At 37.1% G+C, this 19,088-nt stretch overlaps 1 protein-coding gene across 2 annotated transcripts in view; it reads right to left on the bottom strand.

Annotated features, from left to right (window-relative positions):
• The window catches only part of MEI4 (meiotic double-stranded break formation protein 4), a 76,745-nt gene that overhangs the window by 48,578 nt on the left and 9,079 nt on the right, over positions 1 to 19,088 (bottom strand). For both annotated transcript variants that reach the window (XM_027645064.1, XM_027645065.1), the window contains exons 2-3: positions 17,909 to 18,160; positions 5,480 to 6,015 (exon numbers count right to left, since the gene is read on the bottom strand). In XM_027645064.1, the coding sequence (XP_027500865.1) occupies positions 5,480 to 6,015; positions 17,909 to 18,160 (788 nt within the window). The remainder of the gene's footprint in view (positions 1 to 5,479; positions 6,016 to 17,908; positions 18,161 to 19,088) is intronic.

Genomic DNA, 19,088 nt, shown 5'->3' with positions numbered 1-19,088 from the left:
CCTTAACCCTTGCTGGCAGGGTCTGATCCCTTGTCCATCCTTTAGGTGCTGTGTGATTGCACTTAGGCTGATCTGCTCCATAACCTTGCCAGGCACTGAGATCAGGTTGACGAGCCTGTACTTTCCCGGGTCCTTCTACTGGCCCTTTTTGTGGATTGGCGTGACATTCACCAAAGTCCAATCATCTGGGATCTCCCCAGTGAGCCAGGACTGCTGGTAAATGATGGAGAGCGGCTTGGGGAGCTCTTCCACCAGCTCCCTCATCACCCGTCGTGGTAAAAGAAAATTCTGCTAACTTCATCCTGTAGCTCTTCTGTAATCGTAGCTTTAGTGTGTGATGTATATCAGCTGAGGCTGGCTGAGGAGGGAAGGTGGACACAATTTTCTTTAATTCATTCCTCTCTAGCTGCTCCTGGGATCCACTTTACTGAAGTAAATGAGAGTCAGTCAGTTTGGCGTTTGCTTTACACTGCAGTGATTCACGAGACAATGGATTTTGCTTAACGTTCCACTTAAAGAGCTCTCTACATAAGACAACAGGTTGCTGAGAAAATTTAATTCAACAGTCAAGAGATTCAAACATTGACCCTTACTAGACCTTAAAATCCAGACAACTTGTTCTAATATTCATACAAATGAAATGTTCTTCCACTAGATAGGCAAAATTCTTTGACTGATGAAAATGTACCCATGACAGTCCCCTTGGGACTCAACTAATTTAGGAAAACTGAAGCCCACTAATTTTACATTTGAAAAGCACCAGTGACATGAATAACTATTTTTAAATCTTATTTGTCCCTAAGCAGACAAAACTCTTGTAAACTGATGAGTTAAGGCAGTCCTGGCTGACAACAGATTGTGCAAACTACACACAGTCGGAGGAATTTATTGTCACGCACAACTAGCTGGAACATGTATTAAATGAATACTGTTGCATATAGTAAAGCATCAGAGTAACTTCATGATTACTCTCTTCCAGGCAAATTCAGTCATTAATGATTCATACAAATTTCACTACCAAGATTCAAAGCCAGGGTTCTGATTAATGTGCACTGTTTTCAACTCCACAGGTACACTTCCATATATTTCATTATATAATTGCCAATGAGATTCAAACATTTTTCTTTCTGCTTTTCTCTGTACTACATTTCAACTTGTTATTTTCACAAAGAATTATGAATTATTTCTCACATAAATACCCAGTAAAGGCATTAAACTACTACTCAGAACTCTTGCATTTCCTCTTTTGCTAAATATATCAACAGTAATATTTTGAGCACTTGCAAAATTCTGCATAAAGACTTTCAGATGAAACAGGAGAGAAAAATGAAAATGGGCAGTAAAGTCCCAAATAGGATAAGAGAACTTCCTAAAGACTACGTTCACATCTCAGTGTACATCCAGATGCTCTTAATGCTAAATAACTTCAAAACAACTACCCTAAAGGTAGGGTAGCCAATTTCCAAAAGTGAAAAGGGTTAAAAAAAGAGAAAGGAAATATCAATAATCTTTTTTTTTCTGTGTGTGCTCTTTGAATGGAGCAGGCAATTCATGACTCTTAAAAGTCAGTAGTGATGTTTTAAACAGCATGAGATGTAAAAAATGACATATCCCTGAAACACATCTCTCTTCCTTCTGTTTGAAAGGGTCTTGTTTGAAAGAGATTATGAGTGAGATGGGTCAGAGGCATGAGGTATTTGTTGAACAGGAGCCCAATATAGCTCAACCTTATTCTAGAATCCTAAAGGCAGTGTTTGTGGTTTGATTAACTCCTTAAAACAAGACCTCCAAGAAACAGACACAGAGCTCTGTACAGAACCCAGGGTGAAGACCAGGATCTTTTGCTACATAATTGATTACATAATTGATCTTTTGATACATAATTAGCCGTGCTCCAAATTGCAGCATCAGTTGCACCTAAAAGAAGTAAAATCAGTGAATTAAATTGTCTTCAATGCTAAGCTAGAGTGGCACCACTAGGGGTCACACACAGAAACCCATGTAATGTAGCACCCTGTGACTGTATTTGGCCATGGTAACTTTGAACATAGCTGAACTGCACTGAAAGAAGCCAAAGATAAAACTATTTTTCTTCTATCTCCAAAGTAACAAATGAGACTCTGGATTCCTTAACAATAACTGTCTTGAAGTTTCACATAGCTGTATATACAACACCTTAATTTCTGTTATATTAAGGTGTATGAAACACCTTAATTTCTGTTGTATGGATTTGACTTCTAAAGCTAATTCTATACACTATGAAACTACAGCCAGCCCAGATTCACCACAGCAGGCTTCTAGGCAGGCTCCAGGATGTTGTCTCTGAAGTGCCCTACTGTCACGAGCTGTGCAAAACCTTCACCAGAAATATAAACCACATATGCTATTCTAAGCAGCAGAGCAAGCTGGGAATCCCCAATGCCTCTGACTGTTGCATTTTTCTGCTATAGGAGAAATGATCCCCTGTTCCAACACATCCTGGATAACAGAGACAAACCTCAGTAGAACAGGCATCTTTCAGTATCAGTGACTGAGTGATGTAACCAGAAGCAGGAGAAATGCACATTTGCTGTGTCCCTGTGGAGGTGGACGGAGATAGGTGTTGTCAAATTCCAAATGGGTAGATTAAGGAAAAAAATGTTCTGGTGCTTCCTCTCTGAAGGAGAAGTGACAAAGTAATTTGTTAGGAGTTGTAATTACATACCATAGCTTCTACCAGAGTTTTCCATGGGAAATGTTTTCCCATGTTTTGTACAGTCCATTTGAAGGTAGTAGAGTCCATTTGAAAGGAAAGGGAAATTCAAGAGGTTACTTGAAGTTTTTTTATTGAAATAATTTTTGTATTTTAAGTAATATTACCTTTTATTTTACCTCACATACCTTAACTGATAGACTTATTGTTTTGTCCTTTCAATACTCATGTCAATTTGGAGTTTCAGGCCAAACACTGTATCCAAAGTGCACAGCTTTAGGCAACTGAATCCAGAAAAAAAATTTCTGAGTACGTCTTTGCTTGTTCCTACAGCTTCCAATGCTTTATAATTAGAAACATCTCAAACAATAGGACTCAACAGTTACAGCAAGTAATTCTGCTACTGTTTGTCTTCCTTTACATCTAATGCAGAGATAATTATCTCTTTTCCAATTCTCAAAGTTTTTTTAAGTTATTTAACTTGCTCTGAAAAACGCTGAGACTGCTTTTGAAGATGAGGCATTAAGTGTAATCCACAGCCTCTTTGCTTTCTGTTTACTTTTTGAAGGTATTTCTCACAGCCCTTTGTCCTTGAAAGCTCTTGACAGTTTTATAGGTGAGGATGGTAAAGTTGTGTCAAATACTATACAGCTGTATCGATGGCTGTCTATACAAATGCTTTTTGGCAGTAAGATTAGATACAACAAAATTCTTAATATTTTTATAGTGGAGGGATTTAGGCATCTTCTGGAACTGAAATTCACACAGCTTGCCACTCTTTCCAGATGACAGCCTTGTAACTAATGGTAATTTTATTTTAAACATATAATCTTGACAGTTCAATCACCACTTAAGTAAACAGTGATGATTAAAAATGAAGTATAAAGGGTCCCTGCGAGATATTTGGTACACAGCATATGAAGAATTATTTATACAACTAATACTACTAATTCTGAATTCTGCATATTTATTTCCATATTCAATTCAGTTTAAAGAAAACCAAATCTCTAAAAGGATTTTTCAACTGATCTTTATAAACATTGCAATTACTACACACAACTTTTTCCTGTTCCCCTAGAAATCTGGAACCTCCACAATTATATCTTAGTAATTGGCTTACACAATTTTAAACTCAACTGTTTGATTCAGGTAATGGCTGCCCACAGTAATGACTGTTAAGTCAATATTTTGGTGGAAGTGAGATATAACGCATCGCATAAAAAGCCATCTGTTTTAGTGAAGTTATTCAGAGAAAATATGTCACTTTCAAATTATGTGGACATACTCCAAATGATTTAAAAAAGCATTTTGCAGAGTTGAAACATCCCTGATCTATCAGGGTATTTTCTCTCACTTAACTTAAACTTTGCCAGGTTCCTCCAATCAACAAATAATCCCTCTCCGAATAACCTCTTGATTGCTCTCCTACAATTAACATTGCTTTAATTATTTATTGACTTCCCATTAGGGCAGAAGAAGGGAAAGGGTGGAAACACTGGACATCATCAACTATGAAAAAGTCCTCAATGAAGGACTGCTCAAACTCTCTTTGTTCTGTATCTAGCGATCACACAAAAAAATAAGAGGAGTCACACCTGTATGACTCCATTCCTGATGCCACACAAATGGAAGGTAAAGACACATTCTTTCAAAATACTGGCCAGGGACACCTCTAGCTAAAAACTAAGTATCACACTGTGGTGACACTGAAATGGAATGCATTCTGGTATTAGAGACACAAGGCTCTAGTCCTGGAAAGATTTCATTCTGAATGCTTTCTAACCAAAATACAGGTATATCCTTCCCAGCCAACTCCCTCTTAATTTGGTAATAATGTTTGTTTGATGTTTCTGTTCTGGGGTAAATAGTCAATACACAGTGGGATTCACATTAAATTAAGGAAAATGGGTACATCCATCCACACGTGCAGCACATGTCTAAAGACAACTTTGGAGCACACCTTAAAATAGGCACCTAGTACCTCGTCAGCATTCTTTAGGTTCCAAGGATTATAGGGGATTCTCATTTAGTATAATGATAGTGCAGTTGCATACATGGGGACTAAATTGGTACATCAGACAATACCACCATCATGTCTGTTCCAAGTTACTCTAAAAGTCAGAATGAAAACCAAAAATCCTAAGACAGGCAACGGAATCCACTACTTATGGGGCATCTTATGAAGACAGGTTGGGCATATTTCAGTTGAATGAGGAAAATAACAAGATGATACATGGAACAGCACTGGCTGATGTGTACAAACAAAATGCAAGGAAGTGCTATTTACTGTTTGTGTTGGAGACATGCTGTTTCTGAATTCTTCACTCATTTGCTGACCTATTTTTAAAACAGAAATTTGCAAATATCTAGAGAGTGACAGACCTTCTGCAGTAAACCAACCTATTTTATCTAGGTGGTCAAAAAAGAATAAAAATAATTGTATATTCATTACTTTGTGAATATCTACAATACATCTTCAGCAAGAGAAACAATGTGTTTTTCTCTCATATTTTCTATAAAGTTGCTTTTAACTGCCTTTTTATCCATTCTTAAAAGACCTATACTCAGGAACAAGATAGAACTTCTTGCATGCATGAACAAGAACTCTTTCAAATGCTTTAGAGCATTTATTGCCCATATCACAAAAAAGAACAATCACAAAAATCTCAAAGTGGTATTCTTCAAAATATAATAAGGTCAACTGATATTTAAGAAGTGCATAAAACTAGAAGAATATTCCATTATACTGATGTGGGGTAGGAAAGATGGAAGATATTTTAAACTTACCCTATTGACACTGCTGTTTCTTAAAATAATTTGAATTAGATTTTTCTTAAATTCTTCCAGCTTCTTGAAACACTTTTTTAAAACATGATTAGATAGTTTAGTATCAGTTATTAAACTGACCAAAACAGAAACTGCTTCAGTAAGAAAATTCGAAACTGGAAATTTAGGACTCTTGTAAAAAACAGTCAGTCCATCAAGTAACTGAGACACTGAATTGCATATGGTGAAAGAATCATTCTCAAGCTGTGAGAAATCTGCTTGAAGAATTCCTCCTTCTGACAGTTTTCTTATTTCAAGCAAGTGTTGCAAAAACTGTACTGGAGCAGTCAGAGATCGCTCCTTGCTACTATGGCAAAGATTCAATGGGGGAACTTTGACATTATGCTCAGATTGGTGAAAATCTGAAGCTATGCCTAAAGAATCAAATGCAGAGTCATTAGAGACATCACATCCAGAGTCTTCTAGCTGGCTTGAGTAATTCGTAGGGTTTATAGATTCTTGATTCAGAAGAGTTTCAGCAGAGGTACCTGGTTTTCCTGAAACGCAAAGGTGAAAGTTACATTTGTGCAATGTTTCATTATGTACACTTATGGAAGGTGCTTTCGGGCAAAAATCACATATTACACATGTATTTTGCTCCCCAAGAACTTCCCCTGACTAGAATTTAGCTGTCAAAGATGATGATATTTTTAAATTAAAGTCAAAACTTTCACAAGATAGTGTCTATTTGTGAACAAGGTGTTTTATGTTTACAGCAATTTTTTCAAACTATCAGGGATTTTAAGTTTTCACATATATAATTTAGACAAATATAACACAAACCATTTAAGTGAATATCTATACTCCCATTAATTCCCAGGGAAGAAAATGCATGTAAATTTTTGGTGCCCCAAACATTTTCACTACTTTTACTCTCAAGAACTCTGACTGCTTTTAAAAGACAGTGAAGGTCTGTTACTATAATTGCATCAAATAAGATATTCTCCTTTATGTGTACTCTTTCTCCCCAGTCAGGTAAGGAATTCTAACAGAGTCAAAGCTGAACAGAACATTACACTTGATTTTTTTATTATTTAAAAGAGAAAAACATTCAGAATCAAAAGCTTCTCCAGTCACCATCTATCTCATCTTCTTCAAAGACAGCCAAACTACATTACAGAAGGTATGCATTGCATTCACACCAATGAATTACTTTTGTGTACTACTGTAGAATCTCTTTCATCCCATTTCTCACATTAAATACATTTAAGACAGTACCTCTTGGCATAAACACGGTACTAGGTGACAACAGACACCTGTTCTACATGCAACCTATGCAAAAAGATCACACAAAACAAGCAAGAGCAGTGAAGTGGAAGACCAATGCACATCAACATCTTGATGCCACAAGGCAAGGCTAGAACCCCATCTGGTTCTGCTCTGCTTACCAGGGCACAGCCACAAATTGCTTGTCCTCTCTTAAAAAACTTCTATATACTCTTCATATTTTCCACAAGGATTCAAAGCAATACCATACTCCTCTCTCTTTGTATTCTTAAATTAATAAAAGAGCTTATAGTTGGTTTGGTCTAAAAGGAAATAAATGTTTCATTTCATAGCAAGTTAAAGAAAGCATTTTTAACACAGAAAATATCCCCAGGCAGCAATCCAGAATGTTCTGTGCGCTAATAAAACACTACTCAAAAATTTTTATACAGACTTCATTAAATTTACAATTTCAAATTGAATTCTGACCATTACTTTAATCCCTGAAAATATACCAGATCATCCAATGACAGCAGTGCTACCAAGATCAAAACTGGAAACATAGCTTATTTATTTATTGATGAATTTCATGCCTTTAACATTCAGAGGTATTTGAACCGCACAGGATTCATAACAATTGACTCAAAATGAAAGGGCCAACTGTAGGGAAATCAACTGCTTGTTCCAGGACATAGGAAAAGCTGGGCTTTTAAGGCCAGCCTAGCATTTTACAGAATAACACTGTTTCCAAATGCCCTGCAGGCCCAAACTTGGAAAGCAAGCAAAGAAGCAAAGCATGCTTCCCATGAACAGCCACCAATCCCTCATGTCTTCTCTCCCTAGGGTTTTGAGCAAAACACATTCCAGAAGAAAAAACCTGAAAGTTGGTTTTGGTGTCATTTAAGGAAAATAAGCCCTTCTAGGGAATCCATCTACTATGAGTTCCACTATGAGGTTATTTTATTCCTGTTCTTAATCCCACGGGGCAACATGAAAATTGCTCATGCGGATATAATGCCAGAAGTCAAAAGAAGAAAGCAAGAACTACGTGCAAAAAATCCATATGTATGTTCACTGATTCTCTTGTGGAAGGAAAAAAAATAGCAGAGGTGAAAGAAAGGAGAAGAAAGGAGAAGAAAAATAGAAGGATAGTACAGCAAGATCCACAGGAACCAAACTTAAGCTGTTCTCAAATAAAAGAGATACCATGTTCAATGAAACACTCCTTCCAGCAGGAGACAATGCTGCATTTACACTTGGGTTTCTATTCACTGACATATCAAACTCCTGTCCCATGATGAGATTCCAGAAAACCGTGTTACAGTCCCCAATATCAGCATATTCCCAGTTAAATGAGTAAGACAAAATGCTTTAAAAATGTTTACTCGTTTATATGTTCTAGTCATCTGGGGAGATGGTAGTTATCTTTAAAACAAGATAAATAAATAACCCACCAGGCAATATTTATTATTTCCCTCAAAATGCCTAGAAATAGCTTATAATTTATTTCTTGAAAGAAGCTAAACTAATGACTTTGTACTGACCTATTATTTAAAGAAGAAAGCAGTATGACATTCACACCATGTGGTTATCAAGTACAGAAAAAAAAACCAAACAGCATTAAGCTTGCCTCACACTAACAAGAATCTTTAAACAGTAATTTCAAGAACATTTGACTATAAATATATTGGAACAAGAAATATGAAAATTTAGTGTATGTAAACTGATCACAAAATTTTACAATGCCTTTATATAAGTAATTAAATATCTGGTCATGAGCAATTTTGTAGCCTTCTTAAATATGTCACATAAGATTCAGGAAACATTTAAACTCTTAATTCCTGTTTAGGACTTTAGCTCCTTACTACTGTAAGATTCTGAGCTGAAAAAACAAGCAAGATCCTGAGCCCCAAGCAAAGCAAGATATGGTCACAAGAAGAGCCTTGGGGTGCAAAGGCTGAAGAACTGACATCCCTCTAAATATACTCACCACTGCAGAAAGATCATGGCCTGAAAACCAGAAATCGTTAAGGGACAGGGAAGTGACTTGCAAACTGTGTACAGTATGTCAGCAAGGTGTACAGGCACTAGAACTCACATGTACATTCTGCAGTGGGACCACAAAACACAGAGGCTTTTGTCAGGGCAGAGAGGTGCCAACCAGCCTCATGATTAGAGAATGGGGAGTCTTCAGCTAGTCCTGAGGAAGTAGAGCTCTGGTAAACACCAAAATCAACCCCATCTCCCAAATTCATTCTCTCATCCCTAACGTGGGTTGAGAGGCAGCCTGTAGCAGGAGCAGGGGTGGTGAAAGATGCTTTCTTAGACACCTGTGTACTGCCACAGACCAGACAGCATTTGAATGAGGAAGGTCACATGCCACATGTAGTTCAACATTTAAAAACTGAAGAAGGGTCCTCAGCTCATGAACTTGCTGTAAAATGATAAAATGGTCTTCCAGTCTTTTGAAAAACTTAATACCTGCAGCTCCACCACCAACAGGGACTGTAGAACAGAAAACAGGCTTGAAGGTGGCAGAGGCAAGAAACAAAGTGAATACATTATCTGAATTCTGCAAAGAAAAAATTACTTCAGTTTCAAGCTTTAGACATTGTTAATACTCTCTCACTGTGTGAGCATATGCATGGATTATCACTTGAAAATCAAAAACAATGACATTAGACATTTAAAGTTCTCTTAAAACTCGACAGGCTCAGTTCCATTTCTAAAAGAAAGAGACAATTAAAAATGAGACAATCTTGGAAACCTCTTTGATGATACTGCATTCTGCTTTCCAAGTAGGTGTTCAGTCAATAACCTCTAAAAGGAAATGAAAACCTAAGTGAAATTATGTCCACTTCTGCATTTTTTAGGACTATCGGTTATTCCTCATTTAATCTTCATTGATTGGTTTGTTTGAAGTGCACTTTATATGAACAATGAATCAGGTTTATTCTCTTATTAAAAAACCCACATGCCTTTTCTTCATATGTAACGTCTCTATTCTGCTGTTTTCATTACTAACAAAGCTGGCTGGTTGAGAAAAAAAACAGCCCCCCCAACCCAACCCAAACCCAATGTCGTGCCATATATTTGGTACACCACTGTTGTCCTGACCTGAAACCAAGCCAAACTTCTGTTTTCACTATTCTGAAATAGTAATGAAAAAATAATAAAAAGATTCTAGGATTCTCCAAGAAGAAATTTTAGAAGCCGTGTATCCCACACTTTTCATCTGCATTTCTATGTTTTTTTATGACCACCTCGGAAAAAAAATGTCCTCTGTTTAAATCTAGGGTGCTTTTTTATGCTTTTTAATGCTAAGGTGCATGCTGACATACTTTATCCCATTTAGGAATAATTTCACAGAAATGAATATAGGATTGAGTATCTAAAATTCTCAATGGATCGCTCAATGCCAGGGAATAAATGCTTCTCTGAAGGCTTAGAAGCATATACTTCAATTTGTTAAGGATTTTGCTAACATAAAGCATCTAAATGTTTAGAATTCAGTAAGAACTGAGAAGGATTTCGAGGATATAAACATTCATTTTAGGGGATTTCTGTAGATGACAGCACAAGTCTTTTGTAGTTCAAGTCAAATAAAGAATACTTGCAGTAAAGATATGAAAGGCTAAATAATCAGGTGACAAACACGGATCTGGGTCAGTTAATGCTCATCAAGCAATATGACAAAAGATCTGACAGTCTTTACAATATTGACCATCTCAATGACATGACTGAAATTTGATTTCTAAGCTAGATAGGGGATATTTCAAGATATTAAGTGAATTAATGTTACCTATAGACTGCAGGTCTGAACTGGTGGTACTGAACTGGAAATATTATGTCTTATTAAAAATGCTTCACACTGCAAAACAAACTGAGCTTTGCTAAGAGACATGAAGTATCAGCCAATGACATGGATGAAATGAAGGCTGAAATAAAGTGGACTCCTTAAGAAATCAGCTAGAGTATTCCTTCCTAAAAAAACCCCTCTTTTCTTGAATATAACATGGTGTAAATACTTAGTTTTTCTCTTCATATATACACAAGGACACAAACAAAGATTTGCTTGAGGAACTGAGATTCTAAGCTTGAGTTAGGTTAAGGCTGCCCAAAGAGGTTGTGAAATCTCCATTCACAGGGACATTCAGAAGGTGCCTGGTCACAGCTGTGTCCTGCACAACTGGCTCTAGGTGGCCATGCTTGACAAGGGACTTGGACAAGACGAACTTCAGTGGTCCCTTCCAGTGTCAACAATTCTGTGATTCTGTATTTCCAGTGAAAAATTTGACTGATCCTTAGCTTTCCACAGTAGATTTATTGGTGAGAGGCTCCTAATTGCCATGGCCACACTTCTTAACCTGTTTTTACCATATACGTTTATTTTTCCCCAAAACTACCATTGTTACCCAGAAGAAAAGAAATTAATCTATATTATATTATGAACCCACTTGCTTTTATGAACCTTATTCCCAATAATCACCATTCATCTTATGAGGAACTGGATCTATACAGGCAATTAATAAAATAATAACAAACATTTCCTCTTGTGGGGACAATTGGGTTGGTTTTGCCTCTGAATGGGTTCCTTATACAGAAATCTGGAAAGAAAAGGGTGCTTCTTGGGTCCCTTTACCCTAAGTATGTGCTTAGAACAGCTGTAGCAATGCCAATGGATAAGATAGAAAGCATCTGCTTTCAAAGGGAGAAAGTTTCCACAACCAAAACAGACCTGTTATCCATGGAAGGAGCAGTACTCTGAGATTTCAATGAATCATTACACTCCAGCTGGTGCTTTCTCCAGATTGCAAATTAACTTATTTAATTATCCTGAAAAGGCCTCAGCTTTCATAAAGTTCCCCATTGTGTCACTACAATTATGGAGAACAGATTTATCTCATCATCATATTGCAAGAGCCATATTCCTATAAATCTGTACTAAACACAATTTAACTTCATTTTTGCCATCTCACAGATCTGTTCGCAATTCTCTGCTCTCCTCATAAAAAATAAAATACTTTTTAGGTTGTGAGACATTCCTTGCAATGCTGCCTACTCGCATTATTTCCACTGGTAGAAGCACGGGAGTACATTAGTACACTTTAGATGTCAAATGATAGTTCATTTTTTAAGTACTGTCTGTCTGACACCCATTATGCCTTAGAGAAAAAAATGTTGAGATGACACACTGGGCTGCCCTTATGGATCTGTATGGAGAGAGGGATACTCTTTTTTTGTCGGAGAGGGAGAGGAAAGGCAGATGTAGGGAGGAAGAATGTCTTTATGCAGAAACATCACATCCCTAAGCACCAGACAAAAATAATCAGAACTGTTTTCCATGGCAACACCAAACTAAGTGTTGACTGCTGCCCAGTGGAGAATCCTCTCACCTTGGAAGGCACACAAAGAAAGAAGTCAAAGGTACCCCTCAGAAGCTGACAATTCCTCTGCAACTGTCGTGCTTTTGCATTTCTTGCTTTCTGCCAAATACCAGGGGAGAGAAAGTGCTGACAGGACACAGCAATCTGTAACAGCAGCTCATTCAAACATACCGACTTAAAGAAATAGCTTTTACGTAAACATACCACGGTACCTTGGTAATTCCAGTCTATAGTCCTCTACCTTACTACCATGCCATAGGAACTAAAATTGTTGCTAAGTGCTACTCACAGCAGATGTAAACATTTCACACTATTTAATCTACTTTCTGGAGAGGGAAATAATTTCTCCTAATAGATTAATGTGTTATTATTTGGACTGCTGCTATCTCCACTAACAAGGAAGACTCCTTTATGAGGCTGCAGATAACATATTCACTAAGGACTCTGCATGTTTTGGTCTGACCTTTCTGAATTCATCTGATTGGTTTCTCTTTGAAAATGAGCTTAAACAAAATCTATCATCAATTATGTTCTCTTGCCACTCCTTTTAATGTAAGGAGGCAGAGGAAACATCACAAGTTACATTAAGTCATGATGGAGAGTTTTGCCCTTTCAGAAATTTGAAATCAAATTAGTCAGAAAAGATTTAGCCATCACTTTTCCTGCCACCATCAAAGCAGAACTTATCTGATCCTCTCTTTGCCCACCAAGGAAATGCTGGGGCTTTAAGACGAACACCCAGAGTTTCCGCCTCTTTCCATTGAGCAAGAAATAGCCAAGCCATGACTTACAGGGAAACAGAAAGGGAAGGGAAGGCTGAATTCTATGACCCAAACCAAGGCTGCTGGTAAATTGGAGTTGGGTATTGTTTATAATCAGTTTTACTTCAGCTGTTGAGTGGGCTGGTTCCAGTTCTGTATGCTTCTACTTACACAGGAAGTCTGAGAAGCCTGAAGTAAGAAAAAAGGAGACTGAAGTGTCTTCATTCATACTAATCTGCAAAAGAAGTTGCTCCCTTTTTCCACGTATACAACTAAATGCCTCAAGAAACACACCAAGTTAAGGAATGAAGTAGGAGATACAATATTTTTTTTTCCTGGCTCTTATTCCCAAAAGAGATACAAGTTGCTTCTTTGACACAGGAAATAGAATATCCTGCAAGGTCAAACACAGCCTCAGGGTACAGTTAAATATCAGACATTCACATTAATCACATTCTGACTCAGAGTTCAAAGTTTCCCTAAACACACGCTACAGTAGGGTGGACTGGCAGCCACACGCTATTGTTGAGGCTGAGAACAGAAGGGGACTTCAGGGCATGGCAGATGAAGTTCTACTGTAAATTATCTATAAAAGGAAGACTAAACTAATTCTAGAAAGGGACAGTGTGGAAAGAATCTGATTTTTATTTCAATTAGAGGAGCAAGCAGTTCAGACATTTTATGTCTACCCACTGCATAAGAGGGGAATAACATGAACCAAGATTGAAGGTGAAGCTAAGGAAGGGAGAACACACACTTGATACAAGTTTTGTTAAACGTATACCCTGGATAATTGATTTGGAACCCTTCAAGAGCATCAGCTGAAACCAACCAAGGCAGTAAATATCTACCCTTTAAATTGTCATTCTTAAAATATGTGCTTGGCAAAAAAAAAGTGTAGAGTACTGCATTTATGCCTTCTTAAGTTGGAGTAACAGCTGCAGGCTTTTCAGAGCTCTTTAAAAGAGCCTGCCAAGAAACAATATGATCATTGATTTTATGAGCTGATAACAGTGAAGGAATTTGTCTTAGAGGACAGATGCTTCAATCCATGAATCTATCAATTTATCAGTGCTTTGTAAGACCCTTTATCTTTTCATGTAGCTCCCAAAGCAAAGTGACAACAGAAGGCTCAAATACTTTATATCCTTATTCTTGGAATAACACCAAGAAGTTTCTATCCTCCTTACTGTGAAATTTCAATCTGAATCAAAGAAAGGCAGGAAACTTTGATTTAATATGAAATTTGACTTTTTTTCTACTTATGGGCATAGTTGTCAGGACAATATCATCAAGGTGAAAAATAATGAACAGACAATTACAAAAAGATTTGCTTCTCCTCCTCAGATGATGATGATTGACATACAGCCAAAAGCACCATCAAGGAATAGAGTCCTTGTATTCAGAAAGGCAACGGAACAGGAACTTGCAGACACAGCACAGTCATTGAACATACACTACAGCAATTTTATAAACACGTTAAACTGTAACAGCTCACACCACCGAACAGTTTACCTGCAGCAAAGCATGCTCCTCCCCCTAAGTTAGGCACCTTTTTAAGGGTCTCTGAGAACGAAGAACTGTTCAGATGGGACAAAAATAATTTAGACAACATATCTTTAAAAAAATGCATTCTTTGTTCTTTCTCCTTCATGTGTTTGCACATCCATGCTGTGTGCAACTTTATGTGGAGAGGGAAAACAGGTATCACAGCTTCAAAGGGCTCACAAATTTCTCACATCAGGGAAATAAAACTCCGTGGGCAGTCTCTAATCATTCCTGAAGCCTCTGAAAAGACCTACTATTATTATTACAAACAGCAGGTGGGAGAGGAAAGCTTTCACACTCAGAATGCAGAGCAGGGAAGATACAGCTGCAAAGCAAACCTTGGCTGAAGGACTCAAACTCTTCAATTCTAAAGAGGGACGAGCAGAAACAAACACAATATGTTATCCTTACTGCATGAGATTTTCTGTTGGTGGATTTTGTGAAACCCAGGCATTCTTTTATCTACAGGGTTGTTAAACAAAACGCAAGAAAGCCACATAAAAGCTGAGGGTTTGAAACCATTTTAAGAGGCTGCATTATTTTAAGCAGAACACCAACTCCAAAAATGAGGCTGGAGAAATGAGTAGAGGAGATAAAGGATCCATGATATCAGCAGATTATTTGGTACTCAGAACAAGTCTAGCTATCCTCATCCCTAAAGAGCAGGTCTCTGGTGTGATATCAGGTGGTAGACTCGGGCTACATATACCATCAACAAAAAACTGTACAAATGGCTTGATGGATCCACAGTAGCTTTCAAGTGAATAGGATGAAACAGCACTTATACCACCTTTTTTCTCAACTTAGATTCAAGCTCCTGGTGCCTCCATATCTCAGCACTAACCACCTCTAGCTTCTAATCTCCATGAGCTTGAAAAAAAATCTCAAAACTGGCACAACACACAAGAAAGGATTTTTTTGTTTTCCCTGCAGCAGAAGATGTCAGTGGTGTAGTGGCCCCTATTTCAGGAGGGCTTTGCTCCTACGACCATCTTCCTTTATATATAAACCACAGGTGCTCTACTATTAATATATATCACCAACTCGATCACCAGAGGAATGCATAGATCTCACCAACAGATAGCCCATCTGGTATCAGTAACAATTTTACTTTACTCAGAAAGCAAGAGACCGGGTATTTGTCTCCAATGTCACTGTAATCATGAATGCCCACTAAGCAGTTACATCTGATGGCGAACATCCTCTTTCCAAAATAACACGTGGCTCAAATCCATTATCAAAAGAGATCACATGCCATACCAAAATTAAAGGAGAAAAAACCCCAAAGAGTCAAAAGAACAAAATATCATAAAAAAAATGGCCATCTCAAAAGTTACACTCCAAGAATTTGAAAGTGTCCTTTCAATGCTAAGGAAAACGTGCATGAAGAAATCTATTCAGTTCAGATTTTCCACATATTTTCGTGCTCTTACACTCAAGTGGTTAAGAGAAACCGAAGGGGAAGACTATGCCCTACTTTTCTCGGACAGTGTGTGATACAGCTGGGGTTGATGTGAACTCCCACAGGTATTTCATACGTCAAGAGGTTTTCTGTCTAACAGGTTTATAAACACTGTAGTCACAAAAATAAACATTTCAAGGAAAAAGCAGCTACACACTAATCCTTCAAACCAGTCGGGTGCTGGTTTTGAACTCCAGAGAAATCAAGAAATATAGAAGGATTATGGACAACAGATACTCATCTCTACTATTTATGAGTCCATTAGCTAAAAATAGAACGAAATTAAAGTTTGGCTTCACTAAAAAACTAGACTTGGTCAGATATGTTGAGACACTGAAAACTTAAAAAAGCTATCCATGAAGAGCAGCTTACTTAAGTGATTTGGGAATCATAGCACTTTTTCTAAGCCTGTCAGACTACTACTAGCAGAATGCAGACTGAATTTTCCAGACAATTCCCCACATCCATATTAGTGAATATTGCAATGGGTCAAGTGAACCCTAAACTGCAGAGTAAGCTTGTTATTTCCCTGAACAGGTAAAGAAAGCGCAGAAAATTTAGTGTAGCTGTAGACATCTAAAATTACAAAAGATTTAACACATTTTATATCTGTGAACAAACTTCACTGTGACCAGGGCAATGAAAATTAACCACCTTTGCAAGGGCTGTTATCTGCCTGGGATGGTTGCTTTTCTCTTCCCTTCTCACAACTAAAATTTAAAGAATCTTTCAAAAGCCAGACTTAGAACACAGTAGTTGCAGATGAATTGGTCTTATTTGCTATGTTTTGCTAATTGATTAGTGTTTACTATGTTCTGCTTAATCCACAATTAGAATATCCTCATCAGACATTAGATGTTAACAAATATCTCCTGAAATCTCTCTAAAAGTTACTTTTAGACTTCATGTTTGGAACAGGTTGCAGAGAACTGACACATAAACAATAAGTAAGCATGCACAGTCATTAAATCACTTCTCTAGAGAGAAAAGCCTATTATAAAAATTAAATAAATAAATCATTAGAGCTTCTAGCTAAAGTCTAATAATGCATCCCCCCACCAGTAAAAGTCAGAAACTAGAAATCTCACAAGGCAATAAAGAAGCTACTGTTTCAGTACAAAAGCAGTGTGGTAAAGCCTCATCAAGTTTTCTATGAGGGAAACTTCTAAAAATCTCGAGTCATAAATCAACTATTCATCTTGATTTTAGTGATCCCCTCCACAGCAAACTCTCTCTTTCAGCCCAGAGCATTTTGACTTCCTTCTCCCAGGGAAACATCTTCCCAGAACCTGGAGACATTCTCCACTGCCTGATTTCCAAGCTCACTCTGTGCCATTGATCTCTCGGAGTAAGCATGACTCATTCCACATGCACGAGTTAGAGAAACAGTGCTGTTTGAACCCATCTGGTTTAGTTTTCTTTTTTTTTTCATCTTCTTTAACTAACAGCCTCCTTCCTGAGTCCTACAATATCAGACTCACAATATTTTATCATATGCCATAAAAAAACCCATCCACCCATCCAGAGTCTCAATACATTAAGAGAATCAGCAGACATACAGTCTTTTTGCCTGCCCAACCTTCCTGTTATACATATTAGGGATTAGCACTTCCAACACATTAGGCTTAAATTCAGATTTTAAACATCTGTAAAGTCATTAAAAAATATGCAAGATGTCTTTAAGACATGTTCCAAATATAAATAGGGTACATCAATATTCTTACAAACTAGTATCTCCAAGGTTGTAGAGTAACATTTTGTACTGACAATTTTTGCTGCAATTATTCTGTATAATACATATTGATTCTGAAGGTTAAATATGTAAATTTTGCTTAAGGACCAAATTCTCAAGCACAATCCCATTACAAATCAATTAAGTGTTCCACTACTTCAGAGCTTTGGAAAAAAACAGAAAGCTGTACATTGAAGACTGTCATATCTAGGTAAAAGAACTGCTACAGGCAACATGAAAGCTCTTTGGCTCCCTGCTACTGAAACATAGTCAGAAATTATTTAAGAAACTTACTATTTACCAAGCAGAATCTTGGACAGATCCGGTTCAAAAGAAGTTCTTGTCTTAATCGAAGAACTTCAGCTTCCAGCACTTCAACTTTCCACTTCCATCCAAAATCTTGTTCAGACAGAGTTTTGGCAAGATGCTCAGTATATTCTTTGGAACTCTTCCCTGGTGGTTTCGAGTGGATAATTGCAAAAGCCAATGCTAGTTTTGATATTTTCAAATACCAAATTTGATTTTCTCTTCCATCTTTGATTTCTACTGCATTAGAAAAACAGAAAACAAAAACATTACTTCACTATGACTCCTTTAAGGAAATTATGCACAGTATTTTCTTGACTTTGAAAACTATTCAACAGTGAGATCGATTCTTTTGTTTCTAATGCATTCCTAAATCATCAAGGAAAAGAGTAGAAATACAAGCATCTGTGCACAATGTGAGAATAAAACATACATGAGCTGTACTCCAGCTATAAAAATAAAATTGAGGCAATGTTTGAAAATAATTGAGGAAATAGCACACACTTCAAATAGGCTTATTCTAGAAAAATTTTAAATTCAAATGTTATCTTGACTAAAACAAAGATGAAGACACTAAAAAGACTAACCTCAAGAAAAACCTTTGACACCCCCTCCTCCTTACCAAAAAAACCCCTAAGCCCACGACTAAAGAAATCACAGGGGGGTTATTTACACTTAAACACAATACATATAATTTTTTACCATGAGTTTACAGTGCTCAAAAGATAAAACTTTGAGGTAGTCTCTGATTTTGGACACCTGGTACCGCTGCCCTTGGAAGTTCCAAGTCTACATTAAGCCTCAAGCTTGGAAAAAGGTCTATGTAGACAGCTGCAAGGTGATGTAAGTGGCTGGTAAGGTAAGTGAAGAAGACAGTTTCATCAGGTCTGGTACAAACAATGAGGATGGGGCAAAAGGCACCTTAGGAGTCAGAAAAAGAAAATATTTAACTAGATGATTATGTCATGGGTAACAGCACAGGACTTGGGAACAAAAAAGGAAAAAAAATAAATTAAAAATAACTAAAAATAACCAGCTTATCTAATTCCTTGTTTTTTCCTAGTTCCACATCAATTTAATTCAGTTGTTTAATGTATTTTTTCTTGAAAAAATACTACTCCCATCATCATCATCATCATCATCATCATCATCATCATCATCATCATCA

Source organism: Corapipo altera, unplaced genomic scaffold, assembly GCF_003945725.1.
Source record: "Corapipo altera isolate COAL_440 unplaced genomic scaffold, ASM394572v1 2, whole genome shotgun sequence".
Classification (NCBI taxonomy): Eukaryota; Metazoa; Chordata; class Aves; order Passeriformes; family Pipridae; genus Corapipo; species Corapipo altera.
The sequence above is the reverse complement of the archived record's forward strand: the minus strand, read 5'-3'. Positions and strand labels throughout refer to the sequence as shown.